Source organism: Babylonia areolata, chromosome 30 (assembly GCF_041734735.1).
Source record: "Babylonia areolata isolate BAREFJ2019XMU chromosome 30, ASM4173473v1, whole genome shotgun sequence".
NCBI lineage: Eukaryota > Metazoa > Mollusca > Gastropoda > Neogastropoda > Buccinidae > Babylonia > Babylonia areolata.
Window position 1 is genome coordinate 1,729,255 of NC_134905.1, and position 25,428 is coordinate 1,754,682.

Sequence of the window (25,428 nt, forward strand, 5' to 3'; positions counted from 1 at the left end):
TATATTTGAACAACACTTTTTCTTTCCATATATTGCAATTTTTAAAAAAGCAAGACTTTTACAATCTCATGTAAATTTCAAAGTCCAATTCCAATCAACATACAACACTGCACAAACAACACAAACACACACCTGGATACCAAGGGTATCCTCTAACAAACAACACAAACACACACCTGGATACCAAGGGTACCCTCTAACAAACAACACAAACACACACCTGGATACCAAGGTACCCTCTAACAAACAACACACACCTGGATACCAAGGTTACCCTCTAACAAACAACACAAACACACACCTGGATACCAAGGGTACCCTCTAACAAACAACACAAACACACACCTGGATACCAAGGGTACCTTCTAACAAACAACACAAACACACCTGGATACCAAGGGTACCCTCTAACAAACAACACAAACACACACACCTGGATACCAAGGGTATCCTCTAACAAACAACACACACACACCTGGATACCAAGGGTATCCTCTAACAAACAACACAAACACACACACCTGGATACCAAGGGTATCTTCTAACAAACAACACAAACACACACCTGGATACCAAGGTACCCTCTAACAAACAACACAAACACACACACCTGGATACCAAGGGTATCCTCTAACAAACAACACACACACACCTGGATACCAAGGGTACCCTCTAACAAACAACACAAACACACCTGGATACCAAGGTACCCTCTAACAAACTACACACACCTGGATACCAAGGGTACCCTCTAACAAAACACACACACACACCTGGATACCAAGGGTACCCTCTAACAAACAACACAAACACACACCTGGATACCAAGGTACCCTCTAACAAACAACACAAACACACACCTGGATACCAAGGTACCCTCTAACAAACAACACACACCTGGATACCAAGGTTACCCTCTAACAAAACACACACACACACCTGGATACCAAGGGTACCCTCTAACAAACAACACAAACACACACACCTGGATACCAAGGGTACCCTCTAACAAACAACACACACACACACACCTGGATACCAAGGTACCCTCTAACAAACAACACAAACACACACACCTGGATACCAAGGGTACCCTCTAACAAACAACACACACACACACACCTGGATACCAAGGGTATCCTCTAACAAACAACACAAACACACACCTGGATACCAATGGTACCCTCTAACAAACAACACACACACACCTGGATACCAAGGGTATCCTCTAACAAACAACACAAACACACCTGGATACCAAGGTACCCTCTAACAAACAACACAAACACACATGGATACCAAGGTTACCCTCTAACAAACAACACAAACACACCTGGATACCAAGGTTACCCTCTAACAAACAACACACACACACACACCTGGATACCAAGGGTACCCTCTAACAAACAACACAAACACACACCTGGATACCAAGGGTATCCTCTAACAAACAACACACACACACCTGGATACCAAGGGTATCCTCTAACAAACAACACAAACACACACCTGGATACCAAGGGTACCCTCTAACAAACAACACAAACACACCTGGATACCAAGGGTATCCTCTAACAAACAACACACACACACACACCTGGATACCAAGGTACCCTCTAACAAACAACACAAACACACACACACCTGGATACCAAGGTACCCTCTAACAAACAACACAAACACACACCTGGATACCAAGGTACCCTCTAACAAACAACACAAACACACACACACCTGGATACCAAGGTACCCTCTAACAAACAACACAAACACACACACACCTGGATACCAAGGTACCCTCTAACAAACAACACAAACACACACCTGGATACCAAGGTACCCTCTAACAAACAACACAAACACACACCTGGATACCAAGGGTACCCTCTAACAAACAACACAAACACACACCTGGATACCAAGGGTACCCTCTAACAAACAACACAAACACACACCTGGATACCAAGGTACCCTCTAACAAACAACACAAACACACACCTGGATACCAAGGGTACCCTCTAACAAACAACACAAACACACCTGGATACCAAGGTACCCTCTAACAAACAACACAAACACACACCTGGATACCAAGGTACCCTCTAACAAACAACACAAACACACACCTGGATTCCAAGGTTACCCTCTAACAAACAACACAAACACACCTGGATACCAAGGGTACCCTCTAACAAACAACACAAACACACACCTGGATACCAAGGTACCCTCTAACAAACAACACAAACACACCTGGATACCAAGGTATCCTCTAACAAACAACACAAACACACCTGGATACCAAGGTATCCTCTAACAAACAACACAAACACACACCTGGATACCAAGGTACCCTCTAACAAACAACACAAACACACCTGGATACCAAGGTACCCTCTAACAAACAACACAAACACACACCTGGATACCAAGGTTACCCTCTAACAAACAACACAAACACACCTGGATACCAAGGTACCCTCTAACAAACAACACAAACACACCTGGATACCAAGGGTACCCTCTAACAAACAACACAAACACACACCTGGATGCCAAGGTATCCTCTAACAAACAACACAAACACACCTGGATACCAAGGTATCCTCTAACAAACAACACAAACACACACCTGGATACCAAGGGTATCCTCTAACAAACAACACAAACACACACCTGGATACCAATGGTACCCTCTAACAAACAACACAAACACACCTGGATACCAAGGTACCCTCTAACAAACAACACAAACACACACCTGGATACCAAGGGTACCCTCTAACAAACAACATACACACACACACCTGGATACCAAGGTACCCTCTAACAAACAACACAAACACACCTGGATACCAAGGGTACCCTCTAACAAACAACACAAACACACACCTGGATGCCCTCAAACAGGACCTTGCACCCTCTCATCCCATCACTATATCGGATGCGGCTTTGAGTCATCCGGCTTGATGTCGTCCTGCCGACACAGACGCTTGCGACTCGATGGCACTCTGGTCTTCTGCTTGACCTCAGGCTCCGGAGGTTCGGACCCCGAGTGGACGGTGATGACAGGCGACATCTCCACGTCACACATCATTGGAGTGCTCTCCTCTGCCGTGTCAAGGTCGGGGGAAGCCGTGTCAAGGTCAGGGGAAGGGGAAGCCGCGGCTTTCTCTCCAGGAGGGGCCTTTCTGGCGCTGCTGTCGGCTTCTTCGTTCTCCTCGAAGACAGAGTCCAAGAGAGGAGTTCTGGGTGACATGGGGGCAGAAGTCTGTGGCCTGAAACCATCGTCATCATCGTCGTCTTATTCATCGTTATATGGCACACAGATCACTATAATTTCACCAGCAGCCTTAAATGATCATCATCATCGTCATCTTCTTCATGAATGTATGGCAAACAGATAACTATCATTTCAATCTCTGTAAAAAAAAAATTTTTTTTTTAACCTGATCAAAAAATCCTTTTATGACTTTTTTTTCTTCTGTATCTGAACTGACTACTCTCACACTGCAACATTCCAGCACCTTTTGTTATAATCTGGTGCCAGAAGCTGCCAGCTGGTTTACCTTCTTTATTTTGAAGCATAAATACATATATATTGGAATATTTTGGAGAGAGAGAGAATGAATGAATGAATGAATCTTTATTTTCCAACGGTGAAGATATTAGCACTTTGGCCGACTTACACATCTGCCGTTGTTCTAAGAGACACACAAACATGTACGCATATAAATGTAGTTATACTTAATACATGTATAATGTACGAGTATAACACAGCGTCAAACTGAGAGACACAACATCACTCACATCTGTACGGAACGGAAGCGAGTAACACACACACGCACACACACACACACTAACACACACACACCAAGGGAAAAACAACAACAAAACCCTAGCATGAATGCTACACATGAATGATTCAAGTGAAATTAACACAGAAAAGTAATGATAAAATTTTAAACACAGATGTAAGGGACATAAAAGACAGCAAATAAGGCGAGGGAGAGAGAGAGAGTGAGAAAGACAGACAGACAGACAGAGAGAAGGAGAGAGAGATAAATCAGACCCAATAACACAGACCATACCACATCATCGACAATAATGGTCAAACTCATACCTGTGCAATCACCACTAATTCTGTTCTATCTCAGACCAGGTAACAAATAAAAGACTGTGTCAGCACTCGCAACAACGCTGGAGACCGCCAATCATCTCCAATCATCTTAACAATCATCTCCAACCACCAATCATCTTAACAATCATCTCCAACCAATCCTCTTAACAATCATCTCCAATCATCTTACAAACCATTTCTTTCCTGCAAAGATCTCAGCAGCATAGTTTTTTTTATCAGTTCAGTTCTTCTTCTTCTTCTGCCTTCACTCGTATGCACACAAGTGGGCTTTTACATGTATGACCGTTTTTACCCTGCCATGTAGGCAGCCATACTCCGTTTTCGGGAGTGTGCATGCTGGGTATGTTCTTGTTTCCATAACCCACCGAACGCTGACATGGATTATAGGATCTTTAACGTGCGTATTTGATCTTCTGCTTGCATATACACACGAAGGGGGTTCAGGCACTAGCAGGTCTGCACTTATGTTGACCTGGGAGATCGTAAAAATCTCCACCCTTTACCCACCAGGCGCCGTAACCGTGATTCGAACCCGGGACCCTAAGAATGACAGTCCAATGCTTTAACCACTCGGCTATTGCGCCCGTCGTTCAGTTCAAGTGAAATGCTACAGTTTGTCCAATTCAACAGAAATATCTGACAGTCAGAAGAGAAGAAGCAAGATGGACAGAAAAGGGCAGGACACATTTCCATGACGACAAAACCTGCAAAAAGAAAAAAAAACAAAAAAACACACTAATCACGCAGTCAGGTTTCAAAGACAGGTGGCCACAGAGACAAAAGTTGAGAGAATTCAGGTGTCCAGAGAATACAGGTACTAATAATACAGGTGTTCACAGAATACAGGTGTCCACAGGTGTTCACAAAATACAGGTGTCCACAGGTGTTCACAGAATACAGGTGTCCACAGAATACAGGTGTTCACAGAATACAGGTAATACAGGTGTCCACAGAATACAGGTGTTCACAGAATACGGGTAATACAGGTGTCCACAGAATACAGGTGTCCACAGAATACAGGTAATACAGGTGTCCACAGAATACAGGTAATACAGGTGTCCACAGAATACAGGTGTCCACAGAATACAGGTAATACAGGTGTCCACAGAATACAGGTAATACAGGTGTCCACAGAATACAGGTAATACAGGTGTCCACAGAATACAGGTGTCCACAGAATACAGGTAATACAGGTGTCCACAGAATGCAGGTAATACAGGTATCCACAGAAATCAGGTAATACAGGTGTCCACAGAATACAGTATCCACAGAATACAGGTAATACAGTATCCACAGAAATCAGGTAATACAGGTGTCCACAGAAATCAGGTAATACAGGTGTCCACAGAATACAGGTAATACATGTATCCACAGAAATCAGGTAATACAGGTGTCCACAGAATACAGGTAATACATGTATCCACAGAATACAGGTAATACATGTATCCACAGAATACAGGTAATACAGGTGTCCACAGAATACAGTATCCACAGAAATCAGGTAATACAGGTGTCCACAGAATACAGTATCCACAGAAATCAGGTAATACAGGCCCACAGAATACAGTATCCATAGAAATCAGGTAGTACAGGTGTCCACAGAATACAGTATCCACAGAATACAGTATCCACAGAAATCAGGTAATACAGGTGTCCACAGAATACAGTATCCACAGAAATCAGGTAATACAGGTGTCCACAGAATACAGTATCCACAGAAATCAGGTAATACAGGCCCACAGAATAAAGTATCCACAGAAAACAGGTGTCCACAGAATACACAACTAGCCCACAACAACCACCACCACTTCACCACACTTCTGACCACACTGAGGGCATGACCACAACCACCATACTGACCAACACTGACCACAACCACCATACTGACCAACACTGACCACAACCATCATACTGACCAACACTGTCCCGGCTTTGGCATCAAGGGTCGTTATTCCTTCAACACTGACAACGTCTTCTTTTCAAAGCAAGCTGATCCTTTGTCCGACTACACAGCATTGTGCACATGCCCTTTACCTTCAGTCCCATTTCAGTCCTATGCCCCTTACCTTCAGTCCTATGCCCTTTACCTTCAGTCCCATTTCAGTCCTATGCCCCTTACCTTCAGTCCTATGCCCTTTACCTTCAATCCCATTTCAGTCCTATGCCCCTTTACCTTCTGTCCTAGTCCTATGCCCCTTTACCTTCTGTCCTAGTCCTATGCCCCTTTACCTTCTGTCCTATGCCCCTTTACCTTCAGTCCCATTTCAGTCCTATGCCCCCTTACCTTCAGTCCCATGTCAGTCCTATGCCCCTTACCTTCAGCTATGCCCCTTTATCTTCAATCCCAATTCAGTCCTATGCCCCCTTTACCTTCAGTCCTATGCCCTTTACCTTCAGTCCCATTTCAGTCCTATGCCCCTTACCTTCCGTCCTATGTCCCTTACCTTCCGTCCCATTTCAGTCCTATGTCCCTTACCTTCAGTCCTATACCCTCTTACCTTCAGTCCTATGCCCCTTACCTTCCGTCCTATGTCCCTTACCTTCCATCCCATTTCAGTCCTATGTCCCTTACCTTCAGTCCTATGACCCTTACCTTAAGTCCCATTTCAGTCCTATGCCCCTTACTTTCAATCCCATTTCAGTCCTATGATCCCCTTACCTTCAATCCCATTTCAGTCCTATGCCCCTTACCTTCAGTCCCATTTCAGTCCTATGCCCCTTACTTTCAATCCCATTTCAGTCCTATGATCTCCTTACCTTCAATCCCATTTCAGTCCTATGCCCCTTACCTTCAGTCCCATTTCAGTCCTATGTCCCTTACCTTCAGTCCTATACCCTCTTACCTTCAGTCCTATGACCCTTACCTTCAGTCCCATTTCAGTCCTATACCCCTTACTTTCAATCCCATTTCAGTCCTATGATCCCCTTACCTTCAATCCCATTTCAGTCCTATGCCCCTTACCTTCAGTCCCATTTCAGTCCTATGCCCTTACCTTCAGTCCCATTTCAGTCCTATGCCCTTACCTTCAGTCCCATTTCAGTCCTATGTCCCTTACCTTCAGTCCCATTTCAGTCCTATCCCCTTACCTTCAGTCCCATTTCAGTCCTATGCCCCCCTTTACCTTCAATCCCATTTCAGTGCTATGTCCTTTACCTTCAGTCCCATTTCAGTCCTATGCCCCTTTACCTTCAGTCCCATTTCAGTCCTATGCCCCTTTACCTTCAGTCCCATTTCAGTCCTATGCCCCCTTACCCTCAGTCCCATTTCAGTCCTATGCCCCTTACCTTCAGTCCTATGCCCCCTTACCTTCAATCCCATTTCAGTCCTATGCCCCCCTTTACCTTCAATCCCATTTCAGTGTGAGTCAGAGTTAATCTGACCAGGCCAGATTTTATCCCGAGGGTAAGAACCAACAGGGTATGAGCATGCTGCAGCACCGGCAATCCTGACCATCAGTGGCAAGTCACGGTCAGTGAGTTCCAAGCTCCTCATTTGTCTGTCATCAATAATCCTGGAGACTTTGGATTTGTTGGGTTTGTTGGGTTTGTTTTTTATGCACCATCCTATGCTCCATTTCAGTGGCATTACACCCACGCCAATCATTCTGAGTCCCCCCCATACACGGCCACACCTGGGCTCTTCTGCCGCAGTCCCTGCATCAGCAGTCCACAAGAAACCATTGATGTTAGGTCAGCGGGAGGCCACACACCGGAGGAGCCCCTGCACCGCTGCTGAGTCACTTTGGTGGTGCTCAGTAGTGTCTGCTCAGATTTATCATACTCAGGACATCTTCTTCTTCTTCTTCAGGCCCATAACTACAAAGTAGTCGTTGGGGGAAGCCTAAGGACTGCAGACGCAACCTCCCTTCTCCATCTGTCTCTGTCGGCAGCCGCCGGCAGCAGCTCACGTGTGTGGAGTCCGGTCCATTGTTTGATGTTCTCATGCCAGTTCTTCCGCTGTCTTCCTCTTCTTCTCCCGCCCTCGATGGTGCCTTGCATGATTGTTTTGGACAAGCTGGTGTGTCGAGTGTTGTGTCCAAACCGTATCAGCTTGTGTCTCTTCACAGTTGAAAGGAGAGGTTCCTGAGGTCCTCAGGACATCAACACCACCTAACAAGCCCACTACTGATGACAACAACAGCTTAGTCACTAAGTCAGACTGAGCGAATGCCTCCCGCAGAGTGGAGACCACCACTATATCCGTCCCCCATGAACCTGCCGACACCGAAGGCCTTGACAGGACTCAAGGAACTGGAGGGGCATCGAAACTGAGGTCACCATGACAGCAGGCATCAAAGGTCACACAACATGACCCTGGTACGCTTGGCGTTCTGAGAACCCCTTCACCAATCTCCACCTCAGGGATTTCCGTTTGATGAGGGGCAGATGTTTCTTAAGTGGTTTCCTTTGTCGCGGATAAGTTTTCAGTTTCAGTTTCGGTAGCTCAAGGAGGCGTCACTGCGCTCGGACAAATCCATATACGCTACACCACATCTGCCAAGCAGATGCCTGACCAGCAGCGTAACCCAACGCGCTTAGTCAGGCCTTGAGAAAAAAAAGTAAATAAATAATAGATAAATACATTTTTTTTTTAAACTACTACTACTAATAATAATATGTATAAGGTGCAAAAACTTGATGAAGTCAACTATAAGCATACCAAAAAAAAAAAAAAGAAAAAAAGCGGATGACACAGCTGTTACAGTAACAAAGGCTCACCATGTGAACCTGTACCTACTGCCCTGCTCCATTTGCTTTGAATTCTGCATCAGTTTGACAAGGTACAATGTCTGACACCAAAAAGGGGAGTTTGTATTATATATTCCCTGTTTGGTTAACTATGCTTACTATGTCAAACTCAAAGGCCCCATCCCATCCTCCTTCTTCTTCTTTGTTCGTGGGCTGCAACTCCCACGTTCACTCGTATATACGCGAGTGGGCTTTTACGTGTATGACCATTTTTACCCCGCCATGTAGGCAGCCATACTCCGCTTTCGGGGGTGTGCATGCTGGGTATGTACTTGTTTCCATAACCCACCGAACGCTGACATGGATTACAGGATCTTTAACGTGCGTATTTGATCTTTTGCTTGCGTATACACACGAAGGGGGTTCAGGCACTAGCAGGTCTGCACATATGTTGACCTGGGAGATCGGAAAAATCTCCACCCTTTACCCACCAGGCGCCGTCACCGAGATTCGAACCCGGGACCCTCAGATTGAAAGTCCAACGCTTTAACCACTCGGCTACTGCGCCCGTCGCCCCATCTCCTGCAATTCTTGCCCAACACTCGGTACGATAGATATATCCATATTAAATCTCAATGCTCAAGCGTTCAAATTCATTTCATCAAAACAATTTTCCACCTACCTATATATAGTCAGTCGTGTCCGACTAACACCATCAGAACAGCAGAGGAGGCAACTGCTGTTCCGACTATTTGGGCTAGAATTTGATTATAGTGGAGAGTGTCTTGCCCAAGTACATCCCCACTCTCTCGGCCAAGAGGGGTTTTAGGACAGTCGGCGTTGGGATGGTTCCCACAGGCCAACAAGCCCACAAGGCTGCAGCACTAAGAGCCAGTGCAATTTTGCCTCCTAGTTTGAGAGTCATAGTCCTTCGCAAAAGACTAAGCTGTAAATGGTTTCCCATTGACTGGAGAAACCATGGATAATACAGCTCTCACTTTGCTGTTGGCCCAAATACACATGCATTATTTCCAGACAGTCCACACATGTCAGTCTGCAGGACTGCTATACTATCTGCATTTTTTCTGCATCAATCTGACCGAGAAGCCTATCAAGGCTGTGAACTCCTTGAGTTGAATGGGTTAATCAGGTCGAATGGTACGGTAAGTGAGTTTGTGTATGTGCTAGTGTGGTTGTGCGTTTGTATGTGCTTGTGTACATTTAAGAATGAAAAGATTAAAAAAAAAAAATGTGTGTGTGTGTGTGTGTGCGTGCACAAGCGAGCGAGCGTATGTGTGAAAAAAGAAAGGGGACGGAGAAAGACACAGCGGAAACAATAAAAGAGCTTTCTTTAATCACCTCTTTTCAAAGTACAAGAGCTTTCATTATGGCACAAAGGCAGTTAATAAAGTAAAAAAAAAAAAAGGGAAACCATTAAGACACAAAGGGAATTAATATCGTACAAAAGGGGAATCAGTAAGGCACAAAGGGAATTAATAAGGCAAGAAAGGAACCACTGAGGCACAAAGGGAATTAATAGGGTAAAAAAAAAAAAGGAATCATTGAGGCACACAAAGGGAATTAATATAGTAAAAAGGGGAATCATCGAGGCAAAAAGGAATATGGTAAAAAAAAAAAATAATAAAAGGAATCATTGAGGCACACAAAGGGAATTAATATAGTAAAAAGGGGAATCATCGAGGCAAAAAGGAATATGGTAAAAAAAAATAATAAAAGGAATCATTGAGGCACAAAGTGAATTAACATGGTAGAAAAGGAATCATTGAGGCACAAAGTGAATTAACATGGTAGAAAAGGAATCATTGAGGCACAAAGGGAATTAATATGGTAAAAAAGGAATCATTAGGCACAAAGGGAATTAATATGGTAAAAAAGGAATCACTGAGGCACAAAGGGAATTAATATGGAAAAAAAAAAGAAAAAAAAGGAATCATTGAGGCACACAAAGGGAATTAATATAGTAAAAAGGGGAATCATCGAGGCAAAAAGGAATATGGTAAAAAAAATAAAATAATAAAAGGAATCATTGAGGCACACAAAGGGAATTAATATAGTAAAAAGGGGAATCATCGAGGCAAAAAGGAATATGGTAAAAAAAATAATAAAAGGAATCATTGAGGCACAAAGTGATTTAACATGGTAGAAAAGGAATCATTGAGGCACAAAGTGAATTAACATGGTAGAAAAGGAATCATTGAGGCACAAAGGGAATTAATATGGTAAAAAAGGAATCATTGAGGCACAAAGGGAATTAATATGGTAAAAAAAGGAATCAATGAGACACAAAGGAAATTAATATGGTAAAAAAATGGAATAATTAAGGTACAAACGAAATTAATATGGTAAAAAAAGGAATCAATGAGACACAAAGGAAATTAATATGGTAATAAAAAAAAAGGAATAATTAATGTACAAAGGAAATTAATATGGTAAAAAAAAAGGAATCAATGAGGCACAAAGGAAATTAATATGGTAAAAAATGGAATAATTAAGGCACAAAGGGAATTAATATGATAAAAAGGGGAATCACCGAGGCACAAAGGGAATTAATAAGGCAAAAAAAGAGAATCATTGAGGCACAAAGGGAATTAATATGGTAAAAAATGGAATCATTAAGGCACAAAGGGAATTAATATGATAAAAAAAAAAAAAGAATCATTGAGACACAAAGTGAATTAAAAGGTAAAAAGGGGAATCATTGAGACACAAAGTGAATTAAAAGGTAAAATGGGGAATTACTGAGACAAACAGGGAATTAAAAGGTAAAAACAGGAATCATTGAGACACAAAGGGAATTAATATGGTAAAAAGGAGAATCATTGAGGCACAAAGAGAATTAATATGTTAAAAAAAGGAATCATTGAGACACAAAGGGAATTAAAAGGTAACAAGAGAGGCAAGGCCTTCAAGAAAAAAAAATTAATCGTTAAAATGTGTTCTGTATTTGTTATTATAAAGCTTCTGGTTAAAAAAAAAAAAAAAAAAAAAAGTCCTAACTTGATTCGAACCCCGCGTGTTCAGGTGAGAAGAAACTGTCTTACCCATTACACTATCGTGGCTCTTTAACTGACGTTCTAAAATTCAATATTTGAACATACTTTTTTAAAGGGCGATAAATCAATTGCGGTATTTGCAGTGAGAACGCTGTTTAAATCATATTATTCCGGTGTATCTTGGGCATTCAAAAAATCTTTAAGGGCAACAAAAAAATTCTTTTTAAGTCCGCGGTAAAGGAGACGTGGCTATCGCCGCAATCACACTGCAACATTTCGCCATTTTCTCTAGATCTAGACAGATGTACAAGTTTAGTTACACCTGCCGGGAATGTAGTACGACACGGTCGATTCAATTTCTCTTTTGTGTTCATTCTAGTTTTATAGTTTTAAAGTTGAAATGAAAATTTAGTATTTTGTTAAACTAATAACATGTAGAGCCAAGTACATGTACTTCTAAATGTCATATGAAGTGAAAAGGACTTCATTTTGAGAAAAGTCAAGACTGGAAATTTTTTCGTTTCATCAATTCAAGGGTATCAACTAGCATGGTTTACAATTTTTAACTGTGAATTCCGACTGATTCTGTGGATATTTTTATGGCAGTTCAGGGCATAATCCAGTAAGTGATGAGGCGTTCACAAATCTTTCTCTGAATAAATATTTAACGGTCTCCTTCTCCAACTTTCCATCACATGTTATCGTGTATTATCCATTGAATATAGGATTGAACAGGCAGGTCAACAACTTGAAACAAAATGGCGTCATTCGCGTTTGCGAAGAATATGAGCACGCGCTCTGAATGTGTATAAATATGTGTACGCAATTGATTTTTGCCCATGACCTTCAGGGCTCTGCCAATAGATCTATAAAGTCCACTCGTCGTATTGATTTTCGTATTTTCCGAAAAAGACCACTTGCAGAAAGCAACCAACACTATGGTCGTTAAAATGTCCACAGGGCACACGTTCTGAATCTGCAGAAAGAAACCAACACTATGGTTGATAAAATGTCCACAGAGTATATGTTTTGAGTCTGCAGAAAGCAACCAACACTATGGTCGATAAAATGTCCATAGGGCACACATTCTGAATCTGCAGAAAGCAACCAACACTATGGTCGATAAAATGTCCATAGGGCACACGTTCTGAATCTGCAGAAAGCAACCAACACTATGGTCGATAAAATGTCCATAGGGCACACGTTCTGAATCTGCAGAAAGCAACCTACACTATGGTCGATAAAATGTCCAAAGGGCACACATTCTAAATCTGCAGATAGCAACCAACACTATGGTCGATAAAATGTCCACAGGGTATATGTTTTGAGCCTGCAGAAAGCAACCAACACTATGGCCGATAAAATGTCCACAGGGCACACATTCTGAATCTGCAGAAAGCAACCAACGCTATGGTCAATTAAATGTCCACATGGTATATGTTTTGAGTCTGCAGAAAGCAACCAACACTATGGTCAATTAAATGTCTACATGGTATATGTTTTGAGCCTGCAGAAAGCAACCAACGCTATGGCCGATAAAATGGTGACATCCCTGAGGGAGGGTGGTCATGTTCACCTTCACATTGCTGTACCATTTCCACGTCAACAACTCCACAGCGGGGCATGAACACAGTGAAGGTTCTTACATCACTGTCCCCTTTCCAAAACTCGCAAAAACCAACACAGTGATGGTTCTTACATCACTGTCCCCTTTCCAAAACTCTCAAAAACCAACACAGCGAAGGTTCTTACATCACTCTCCCCTTTCCAAAACTCGCAAAAACCAACACAGCGAAGGTTCTTACATCACTGTCCCCTTTCCAAAACTCACAAAAACCAACACAGCGAAGGTTCTTACATCACTGTCCCCTTTCCAAAACTCGCAAAAACAAACCACTGATGACATAGAAATGACACACGTTTCCAATGGTCAAAAGTTTGCAGAACAACGTCTTCGGTGGTTCAGAAAGATGATGTAGATCTCAAAATATCACAGCTTTCCCATCACGGAATTACAGTAGCAGACAATGGCCATAAAACAAGGCACACTGTCAATTCAAAACCACAGGAACAGTCAACAGGAGTCTCATTTAAGCACCAATTCAGATTCTGTGAATTGTAGAGGCACACGAAAGCAAGGAGCTGAAGTTCCAGTAAGGCACAAGTTGGTACAGCTGTTCATTCATCATTTTTTTCAAAATGTCCAAACACAACACTGATGAAGAACTGAAGATAATGTATCACAGGAGATAATCATCACAGTTTTACAAAATGTATCATCAGAGATGCTCATCACATCTTTACAAAATGCCCAAACAAGTTAATTTCAATGTAGATTAATAACAGTTTTTTGAAGTTGAATTTGAACACAACACTGATCAAGAACTGAAGATAATGTATCACAGGCGATATATATATATATATATATATATATATATATATATAGAGAGAGAGAGAGAGAGAGAGAGAGAGAGAGAGAGAGAGAGAGAAAAGTAGTGCATTTGCACACCTCATGTCAAAAATCTCTCCAGTTCGTCAAAAGAGTTGGAACACGCTGTGGTTAAAACAATCTGCGGTCATCTCCACACTTCACATGATAAAAAAATAGATCCCATCTGTTTGTCATGAGGAGGAGGAATTTTTGTTGAATGTCCCGTCACACATATCGGTGACTGAAGACATTTTGTTAAAGAATTTATGAATACATCTGAGTATTATCGGTTAGAAGGGGTGGGAGATGTGGATGAATGGAGGGTTGGGGGAAACTGGGCAAATGTGGGTGAAATTTGGAAGAAGAAAAATAAAAACCCTCTAAATACAGTTACAGGAAATTACTTAAAGGACTTCGAAAAAGAGAAGTCGTTAAACTGACAAGCGAAACAACTGATAATGAATGCAAAAAGTCAAAAACATCAATGTTCTCAGTCACTTGTGAAGTCAGGAGACCATGCTGATCCACAAAATGCTGAACAGCGATGAAGGGCAGACATCAAACAACTGTGAGACTGAAGCCACTGAAGAGAAATTCCCCCCTCATCCCTCTCACCCCCGCCCCCCTCTCCCCCCACTGTCTCTCTGAACAGTTACCTTAACTCTCTCCATACGAACGGCGAAAGAGACGATGTTAACAGCGTTTCACACCAATTACCATCATCAAAATATTGAGCGGAAGGCTCTTATACTGAAGAGGTGAATGTTGACAAAGAATACCACAATTCTGATGACGGAAGCTAAAGGTTAGGTCATTCAGACACCCACTGGACATCCGAGGGGTCTGTGTAGAGGAGAAGAAAGGACTGGCTGTACTGAGTGAGTTAACTCACTGTGCCCTGTTCCCCCAGCATTGCTCTGGCGTCACAATCTATCACATTTAAACCGCCTTCACATTTTCTACACGTGCTTGAACCAGGAAGAGAAGGAACCTACCCTACATCATTTCCAGATCCGTCCACATGTAATCTGGAGGCAAAAAAAAACAGTATCATCATTTTTTAGTGTTTTATCCACATCACTATGGTTGCAGAAGTCTGCCCGGGCCGTAAACTGCCCCAGAGTTGAATGGGTTAATGCCAGTGCTGACAACACGGGGAGAACACACACGGCGACGACGGAGACAGAGCCAGGGACGCTATGACGCTCATCACCAAAACCGCCCTGACGCCGCCAACATCACAGCCAACATCACCACAAAAGTGGATGCTGACTTTTTTTCTATTTCCGTTTCATTTTACATCAACTGTGTCGGTCGTCTCGCATGATTCACAGGAAGCTTTCTCCGGAGTGGAGGCCGAAAGAGTCAACTCACTGATAAACAGACTGGAACACAGAGCAGTCAACTCACTGATAAACAGACTGGAACACAGAGCAGACAGTCAACTCTCTGATAAACAGACTGGAACACAGAGCAGACAGTCAACTCTCTGATAAACAGACTGGAACACAGAGCAGACAGTCAACTCTCTGATAAACAGACTGGAACACAGAACAGACTGTCAACTCTCTGATAAACAGACTGGAACACAGAGCAGTCAACTCTCTGATAAACAGACTGGAACACAGAGCAGACAGTCAACTCTCTGATAAACAGACTGGAACACAGAGCAGACAGTCAACTCTCTGATAAACAGACTGGAACACAGAACAGACTGTCAACTCACTGATAAACAGACTGGAACACAGAGCAGACTGTCAACTCTCTGATAAACAGACTGGAACACAGAACAGACAGTCAACTCACTGATAAACAGACTGGAACACAGAGCAGTCATCTCTCTGATAAACAGACTGGAACACAGAGCAGACAGTCAACACTGATAAACAGACTGGAACACAGAACAGTCAACTCTCTGATAAACAGACTGCAACACAGAGCAGACTGTCAACTCACTGATAAACAGACTGGAACACACAGCAGTCAACTCTCTGATAAACAGACTGGAACACAGAGCAGACAGTCAACTCTCTGATAAATAGACTGGAACACACAGCAGTCAACTCTCTGATAAACAGACTGGAACACAGAGCAGACAGTCAACTCTCTGATAAACAGACTGGAACACAGAGCAGACCGTCAACTCTGATAAACAGACTGGAACACAGAACAGACAGTCAACTCACTGATAAACAGACTGGAACACAGAACAGACCGTCAACTCTCTGATAAACAGACTGGAACACAGAGCAGTCAACTCACTGATAAACAGACTGGAACACAGAGCAGACAGTCAACTCTCTGATAAACAGACTGGAACACACAGAACAGCCAAGACCAGGGTAGACAGAACTCGATATCATACTTCCATATATCCCACACACTGATTGATCATCCCGTACATTCAGACATACATTCAGAGAGGAACTCACTCATGCACACGCACACACACACACACACACACACAAGCAAAAAATCTACCCACCTGTAGGAAACGGCCCACGATTTGAAACTGACCGACACTGCCCTCCTGACTGCACTCACGGCAACCCCCCCCTGCTCCATCTCCCCCCGCCCCCATCCAAACCCCCACACCCCCACACCCCCTTCCCCATACAAAAACCAATCCACACACCTGTACCACACGGCCTGTGACCCCAAATCGACAGACACGGCCCTCCTAGCCGTGGCCTTAGCAACACCACCCCCAGTCCCCACCCCCCTACACACACACACACACACTCCACACTGAGTGGAGTGATGGCCTAGAGGTAACGCGTCCGCCTCGGAAGCGAGAGAATCTGAGCTCACTGGTTCGAATCACGGCTCAGCCGCCGATATTTTCTCCCCTCCCCTCCACTAGACCTTGAGTGGTGGTCTGGGCACTAGTCATTCGGATGAGACGATAAACCAAGGTCCCGTGTGCAGCATGCACTTGGCGCACGTAAAAGAACCCACGGCAACAAAAGGGTTGTTCCTGGCAAAATTCTGAAGAAAACTCCACTTCGATAGGAAAAACAAATAAAACTGCACGCAGGAAAATACAAAAAAAAGGGTGGCGCTGTAGTATAGCGACGGTCTCTCCCTGGGGAGAGCAGCCCAAATTTCACGCAGAGAAACCTGTTGTGATAAAAAAAAGAAATACAAATACAAATACAAATACATACCTGTACGACACAGCCTGTGACCCCAAATCGACAGACACGGCCCTTCTGGCCGCGGCCATGCCAACACCACCCCCAGTCCCCCCCCCCAACCCCCCTACACACACACACACACACATACATACCTGTACGACACGGCCTGTGACCCCAAATCGACAGACACGGCCCTCCTAGCCGCGGCCATGGCCCCGCTTGTGGCAGCCGCCTGTGCGTTGCGCTCCTTGCAAATGTCAGCAGACTTGTCCCCCCAGGACGCACAGCGCTGCAGGGGGTGGTGGGCCGTGGTGGACATCAGTCTCTGGAGGCTCCGGTTCCTGGCGCTCTTCTGCACGATCTCCTGACGCAGGCTGTCGTTGGGATCCGCTACCAGGTTCCGGTCAAAGTTGGCGTGGAGGTTCTGGGTGTTGGGGAGAGGTGGGGGGTGGGGGTGGGGGAGAGAGAGAAGAAAGAATGGTTGTGGTCACAGTTGTTGTGGAGATTCTGGGTGTGTGGGAGAGAGAGAGAGAGAGAGAGAGAGAGAGAGAGAGAGAGAGAGAGAGAGGAAAGAATGGTTGTGGTCACAGCTGGTGTGGAGGTTCTGGGTGTGTGTGGGAGAGAGAGAGAGAGAGAGAGAGAGAGAGAGAGAGACAGAGAGAGAGACAGAGACAGAGAGACAGAGAGAGGAAAGAATGGTTTGGTCACAGTTGGTGTGGAGGTTCTGTGTGTGTGTGGGAGAGAGAGAAAGAGAGAGAGAGAGAGAGAGAAGAAAGAATGGTTGTGATCACAGTTGGTGTGGAGGTTCTGGGTGTGGGTGTGGGGGGGCGGGGGGGAGAGGGAGAGAGAGAGACACACACAAACAAAGTTATAAAGACATACAAACAGACAAAGTTTTAATGATATACAAACAAAGTTTAACGACACACACACAAAGTTATAACGACATACAAACAAAGTTATAACAACATACAAACATACAAAGTTATAACGACACACAAAGTTATAACGACAAACAAACAAAGAAAGTTATAATGACACGCACCACTCCATGAAACACACAGACACGCAAGAGGCCCACAGACACTGCGGCGTGTACAGACCATGCGGGTGTTTCGCCGAGACTTGAGCAGACTGCGAAGACCTTGCACGTCAGAGCTGATGGGTTGCTTCGACGCTCTGGACATCCTGGAACGGTGACGGAGTGCTGGGCCTTGTTCTTCTGAAAACCACACAGTGAACAGTGCTTTGAGATGGCACTTCTTCTGAAACACAAGGTGAAAACCTACAGAGCTGTTGTGCTGACCACCTTGTTGTACTGCTGTGAAACACGGCCGACGTATCGCCGTCACATTCAACAACTTGAGCAGTTTCACCAGAGATGCCTACGAAAGATCCTCAGCATGAAGTGGCAAGACAGGGTCTCCAACCTCCAGGTCCTAGAAAGGAGCGGCCTTCCCAGCATCGAAAGTCTGCTGATCCAGTGCCAGCTACGCTGGACAGGACACGCTGTCCGCATGACAGACAGCAGGATCCCGAAGATGCTTTTGTATGGCCAGCTGAAGGAAGGCCACCATGAACTTTGAAGACCCTGCAAGCGCTTCAAGAACACCTTCAAGACAAACCTCAAAGCCTGTGACATAGACATCGCTTCCTGGGGAACTGATACTGGGTTAGGCATAGGAAGGCAGTGAATTCACGTCCTCTGTGTCCAGGGTTAGGCATAGAAAGGCAGTGAATTCATGTCCACTGTGCCCAGGGTTAGGCATAGAAAGGCAGTGAATTCATGTCCACTGTGCCCAGGGTTAGGCATAGAAAGGCAGTGAATTCACGTCCTCTGTGTCCAGGGTTAGGCATAGGAAGGCAGTGAATTCACGTCCTCTGTGTCCAGGGTTAGGCATAGAAAGGCAGTGAATTCATGTCCACTGTGTCCAGGGTTAGGCATAGAAAGGCAGTGAATTCATGTCCACTGTGTCCAGGGTTAGGCATAGAAAGGCAGTGAATTCACGTCCTCTGTGTCCAGGGTTAGGCATAGAAAGGCAGTGAATTCATGTCCACTGTGTCCAGGGTTAGGCACAGAAAGGCAGTGAATTCACGTCCTCTGTGTCCAGGGTTAGGCATAGAAAGAGTGAATTCATGTCCACTGTGTCCAGGGTTAGGCATAGAAAGGCAGTGAATTCATGTCCACTGTGTTCAGGGCTGGGCATAGGAAGGCAGTGAATTCATGTCCACTGTGTTCAGGGCTGGGCATAGGAAGGCAGTGAATTCATGTCCACTGTGTTCAGGGCTGGGCATAGGAAGGCAGTGAATTCATGTCCAGGCTTAGGTATAGAAAGGCAGTGAATACACGTCCACTGTGTCCAGGGTTAGGCATAGAAAGACAGTGAATTCATGTCCACTGTGTTCAGGGCTGGGCATAGGAAGGCAGTGAATTCATGTCCACTGTGTTCAGGGCTGGGCATAGGAAGGCAGTGAATTCATGTCCAGGGTTAGGCATAGAAAGGCAGTGAATTCATGTGCACTGTGTCCAGGGTTAGGCACAGAAAGACAGTGAATTCATGTCCACTGTGTCCAGTGGGAGTTGCAGCCCACGAACGCCGAAGAAGAAGAAGAAGATGCCATCAACCTGAAACAGCCAGCATCACAGCCTTCTTCTTCTTCTTCTGCGTTCACTCGAATGCACAAGAGTGGGCTTTTACGTGTATGACCGTTTTTACCCCGCCATGTAGGCAGCCATACTCCCCTTTTGGGGGTGTGCATGCTGGGTATGTTTTTGTTTCCATAACCCACCGAACGCTGACATGGATTATAGGATCTATAACGTGCGTATTTGATCTTCTGCTTGCATATACACACGAAGGGGGTTCAGGCACTAAGCAGGTCTGCACATATGTTGACCTGGGAGATCGTAAAAATCTCAACCTTTTACCCACCAGGCGCCGTCACCGTGATTCGAACCCGGGACCCTAACAGACTGACAATCCAACGCTTTAACCACTCGGCTATTGCGCCCGTCAGCCTCGCAGCCAACACAGCACTTCTCACCTTCTTCCTTGGGTTCCGCTTCGCTGGTCGTGTCCTTGTCCACATCTTTGTCCTCTGTCATTGGGTGCAGGTACAGAGATGTGTCCACGTGGGGGCTGCACAAATGTGTACTACACACTGACCATCAACACTGTGTGTCTATAAATGTGTACTACACACTGACCATCAACACTGTGTGTCTATAAATGTGTACCACACACTGACCATCAACACTGTGTGTCTATAAATGTGTACTACACACTGACCATCAACACTGTGTGTCTATAAATGTGTACCACGCACTGACCATCAACACTGTGTGTCTATAAGTGTGTACTACACACTGACCATCAACACTGTGTGTCTATAAATGTGTACTACGCACTGACCATCAACACTGTGTGTCTATAAATGTGTACTACACACTGACCATCAACAATATGTGTCTATAAATGTGTACCACACACTGACCATCAACACTGTGTGTCTATAAATGTGTACTACACACTGACCATCAACACTGTGTGTCTATAAATGTGTACTACACACTGACCATCAACACTGTGTGTCTATAAATGTGTACTACACACTGACCATCAACACTGTGTGCCTATAAATGTGTACTACACACTGACCATCAACAATGTGTGTCCATGTGGGGTCTGCACAAATGTGTACTACACACTGACCATCACCATAAACATATGTGTACCTAACACACACTTCACTGTTAACACTGTGTATTATAAACATATGTGTACCCAACACACACTTCACCGTCAACACAGTGTCTATAAACATATGTGTACCCAACACTTCACTGTCAACACAGTGTCTATAAACACATGTGTACCCAACACTTCACCATCAACACAGTGTCTATAAACACATGTGTACCCAACACTTCACCATCAACACAGTGTCTATAAACACATGTGTACCCAACACTTCACCGTCAACACAGTGTCTATAAACATATGTGTACCCAACACTTCACCATCAACAAAGTGTCTATAAACACATGTGTACCCAACACTTCACCATCAACACAGTGTCTATAAACATATGTGTACCCAACACTTCACCGTCAACACAGTGTCTATAAACACATGTGTACCCAACACTTCACCATCAACACAGTGTCTATAAACACATGTGTACCCAACACTTCACCGTCAACACGTTACTCACATGGTGGTGGGTACGGCCACGTTGGTTGCTCCACACAGCTTTAGGTTGTTGTAATGCTCTCTGCAAGTCACACACACACACACACACACACACACACACACACAAATACAGCCAGAAATAGAACATGTACTGTCTGATACATACCTGTAAAAGAAAAGAAAATGGCTTACAGTTTCATGATAACAATCACAAAACACTTGGTCATGTAATTCAAGAACCGTCCCAGCCACTAAGATACGTGGGCTCGGTCATGACAGAAAATCCCGCACAAGCACACGAGTGGGCTTTTACGTGTATGACCGTTTGTACCCCCGCCATGTAGGCAGCCATACTCCGTTTTCGGGGGTGTGCATGCTGGGTATGTTCTTGTTTCCATAACCCACCGAACGCTGACATGGATTACAGGATCTTTAACGTGCGTGTTTGATCTTCTGCTTGCATATACACACGAAGGGGGTTCAGGCACTAAGCAGGTCTGCACATGTGTTGACCCGGGAGATCGGGAAAAATCTCCACCCTTTACCCACCAGGCACCGTCACCGTGATTCGAACCCGGGACCCTCAGATGGGAAGTCCAACGCTTTAACCACTCGGCTACTGCGCCCGTCATGTTCATTGAACAAAGCTGCTGGTTCTACATGGGCTTCCTCTGCTACCGAGAGGTGGACTGAGTTTGGGTTCGATTGATTTTTTTTTTTTTTTTTTTTTTTTTTGGCGCTTAGAGTTGACTTCATCAAGATTTTGCGCCTTATAAATATTAGTAGTAGTAGTAGTAGTATTTTTATGTATTCATCTATTATTTTTCTTTTTTTTTTTTTTGCTTTTTTGTTATTTTATTTTATTTTACCTTTTTTTTCTCTCTCTCTCTCTTTTTCTTTCATTTTTTTCCTCAAGGCCTGACTAAGCGCGTTGGGTTACGCTGCTGGTCAGGCATCTGCTTGGCAGATGTGGTGCAGCGTATATGGATTTGACCGAACGCAGTGACGCCTCCCTGAGCTACTGATTCTGAAACTGATGCTGAGCAAAACTCAATAAGGAACCAAGGAAACAGAAGCACAACATCAGTGGTCATTTTACAGGCACTGAACAGGTTAAAACAGGATCCGTGGACATCTTACAGGCACTGAACAGGTTAAAACAGGATCCGTGGACATTTTACAGGCACTGAACAGGTTAAAACAGGACATCCGTGGACATCTTACAGGCACTGAACAGGTTAAAACAGGACATCAGTGGACATCTTAAAGGCAGTGAACAGATTAAAACAGGACATCAGTGGACATCTTACAGGCACTGAACAGGTTAAAACAGGACATCAGTGGACATCTTACAGGCACTGAACAGGTTAAAACAGGACATCAGTGGACATCTTACAGGCACTGAACAGGTTAAAACAGGACATCAGCGGACATCTTACAGGCACTGAACAGGTTAAAACAGGATCAGTGGACATCTTACAGGCACTGAACAGGTTAAAACAGGACATCAGTGGACATCTTACAGGCGCTGAACAGGTTAAAACAGGGTCAGTGGACATCTTACAGGCACTGAACAGGTTAAAACAGGACATCAGCGGACATCTTACAGGCACTGAACAGGTTAAAACAGGACATCAGCGGACATCTTACAGGCACTGAACAGGTTAAAACAGGATCAGTGGACATCTTACAGACACTGAACAGGTTAAAACAGGACATCAGTGGACATCTTACAGGCGCTGAACAGGTTAAAACAGGATCAGTGGACATCTTACAGGCACTGAACAGGTTAAAACAGGACATCAGCGGACATCTTACAGGCACTGAACAGGTTAAAACAGGACATCAGTGGACATCTTACAGGCGCTGAACAGGTTAAAACAGGACATCAGTGGACATCTTACAGGCACAGAACAGGTTAAAACAGGACATCAGTGGACATCTTACAGGTGCTGAACAGGTTAAAACAGGATCAGTGGACATCTTACAGGCACTGAACAGGTTAAAACAGGACATCAGCAGACATCTTACAGGCACTGAACAGGTTAAAACAGGACATCAGTGGACATCTTACAGGCACTGAACAGGTTAAAACAAAACAAACAAAACAAGAGAAGCAAAGCCTTCAAGACTCACTTGTGATAAATTAAGTCCCCTAGCATTAATTACAGAGTAATTTCCCTTCTTTACTATCTGCACCAAAATGTTTGCAAAATAAATAAAAATTCCATGCTGAGCAAAAGAAGTTTCTGTTTGAACAAAAAATTATAATAATGACTCCTCTTGTTGTTGTGTCAGAATAAGAGGTCAAAGTGCCATGTTTAGAGAATACAAAAAATATAAATATAACAGTTAATGCAGTTTGCATATAATTGGTGCCCATCCCAGAGGTACAATATTGTTTTAAACAAGATGACTGGAAAGAATTTAATTTTTCCTATTTTTATGCCAAATTTGGTGTCAACTGACAAAGTATTTGCAGAGAAAATGTCAATGTTAAAGTTTACAACGGACACACACACACACAGACACACGGACACACACACACACACACACAGACAACCGAACACCGGGTTCAAACATAGACTCACTTTGTTTACACAAGTGGGTCAAAAATCAGTTAACACAAGTAAAGAATGAAAGACCAAAGACTGCAGATAAAGGGAGACCAACTTGATGACGATCTTTGTGTAGAACTCATGCAGACTGGTGTCCACTGGGTCTGGCTTGTTCATCAGCCATTTCTTGAAGTAGTCAGCGTCTATCTGCTCAATCCTCTCCTGAAACAAAGTGCATAGTGTTCGTCAGCCATTTCTTGAAGTAGTCAGCGTCTATCTGCTCAATCCTCTCCTGAAACAAAGTGCATAGTGTTCATCAGCCATTTCTTGAAGTAGTCAGCGTCTATCTGCTCAACCCTCTCCTGAAACACAGTGCATAGTGTTCATCAGCCATTTCTTGAAGTAGTCAGCGTCTATCTGCTCAACCCTCTCCTGCAGGACACAGTGGACATGAATTCACTGCCTTTCTATGCCTAACCCTGGACACAGTGGACATGAATTCACTGCCTTTCTATGCCTAACCCTGGACACAGTGGACATGAATTCACTGCCTTTCTATGCCAAGCCCTGGACACAGTGGACATGAATTCACTGCCTTTCTATGCCAAGCCCTGGACACAGTGGACATGAATTCACTGCCTTTCTATGCCTAACCCTGGACACAGTGGACATGAATTCACTGCCTTTCTATGCCTAACCCTGGACACAGTGGACATGAATTCACTGCCTTCCTATGCCAAGCCCTGGACACAGTGGACATGAATTCACTGCCTTTCTATGCCTAACCCTGGACACAGTGGACATTAATTCACTGCCTTTCTATGCCTAACCCTGGACACAGTGGACATGAATTCACTGCCTTTCTATGCCTAACCCTGGACACAGTGGACATGAATTCACTGCCTTTCTATGCCTAACCCTGGACACAGTGGACATGAATTCACTGCCTTTCTTTGCCTAACCCAGGACACAGTGGACATGAATTCTCCTGCATGGCTGTTTCCTTTAGTTTTTCTATTCTGAATTATCAGGATTGTTATCTAACTCCACACACACACACACACACCCTCCCCCCCCCCTCCCCCCAATCTTCCCTGCCCCAACCCCTATCCTTTTTTTTTTTAAATTTCAGTTTCTAATTTTCTACATCCAGAGGAAGAAAGTGAGAAAAGGGGAGGAAGGAGGAGGAAGAGGTGAGGATGAATAAATGAATCAATGAATAAACGGACTTTTGATTTCCTGAGTGTAATGCAGTAAGCAAGACA

General features: G+C 44.1%; 1 protein-coding gene across 1 annotated transcript in view; it reads right to left on the reverse strand.

The window, feature by feature from the left end:
- Nucleotides 1-1,203: 1,203 nt before the first annotated feature.
- LOC143275351 (Na(+)/H(+) exchanger beta-like) overlaps nucleotides 1,204-25,428 on the reverse strand; it is a 76,195-nt gene continuing 51,970 nt past the window's right edge. The window contains exons 18-24 of the mRNA XM_076579391.1: nucleotides 24,279-24,385; nucleotides 21,628-21,687; nucleotides 20,458-20,552; nucleotides 18,516-18,634; nucleotides 17,565-17,836; nucleotides 2,849-3,278; nucleotides 1,204-1,597 (exon numbers count right to left, since the gene is read on the reverse strand). Of these exons, the coding sequence (XP_076435506.1) occupies nucleotides 2,936-3,278; nucleotides 17,565-17,836; nucleotides 18,516-18,634; nucleotides 20,458-20,552; nucleotides 21,628-21,687; nucleotides 24,279-24,385 (996 nt within the window). The 3' untranslated portion in view covers nucleotides 1,204-1,597; nucleotides 2,849-2,935. The remainder of the gene's footprint in view (nucleotides 1,598-2,848; nucleotides 3,279-17,564; nucleotides 17,837-18,515; nucleotides 18,635-20,457; nucleotides 20,553-21,627; nucleotides 21,688-24,278; nucleotides 24,386-25,428) is intronic.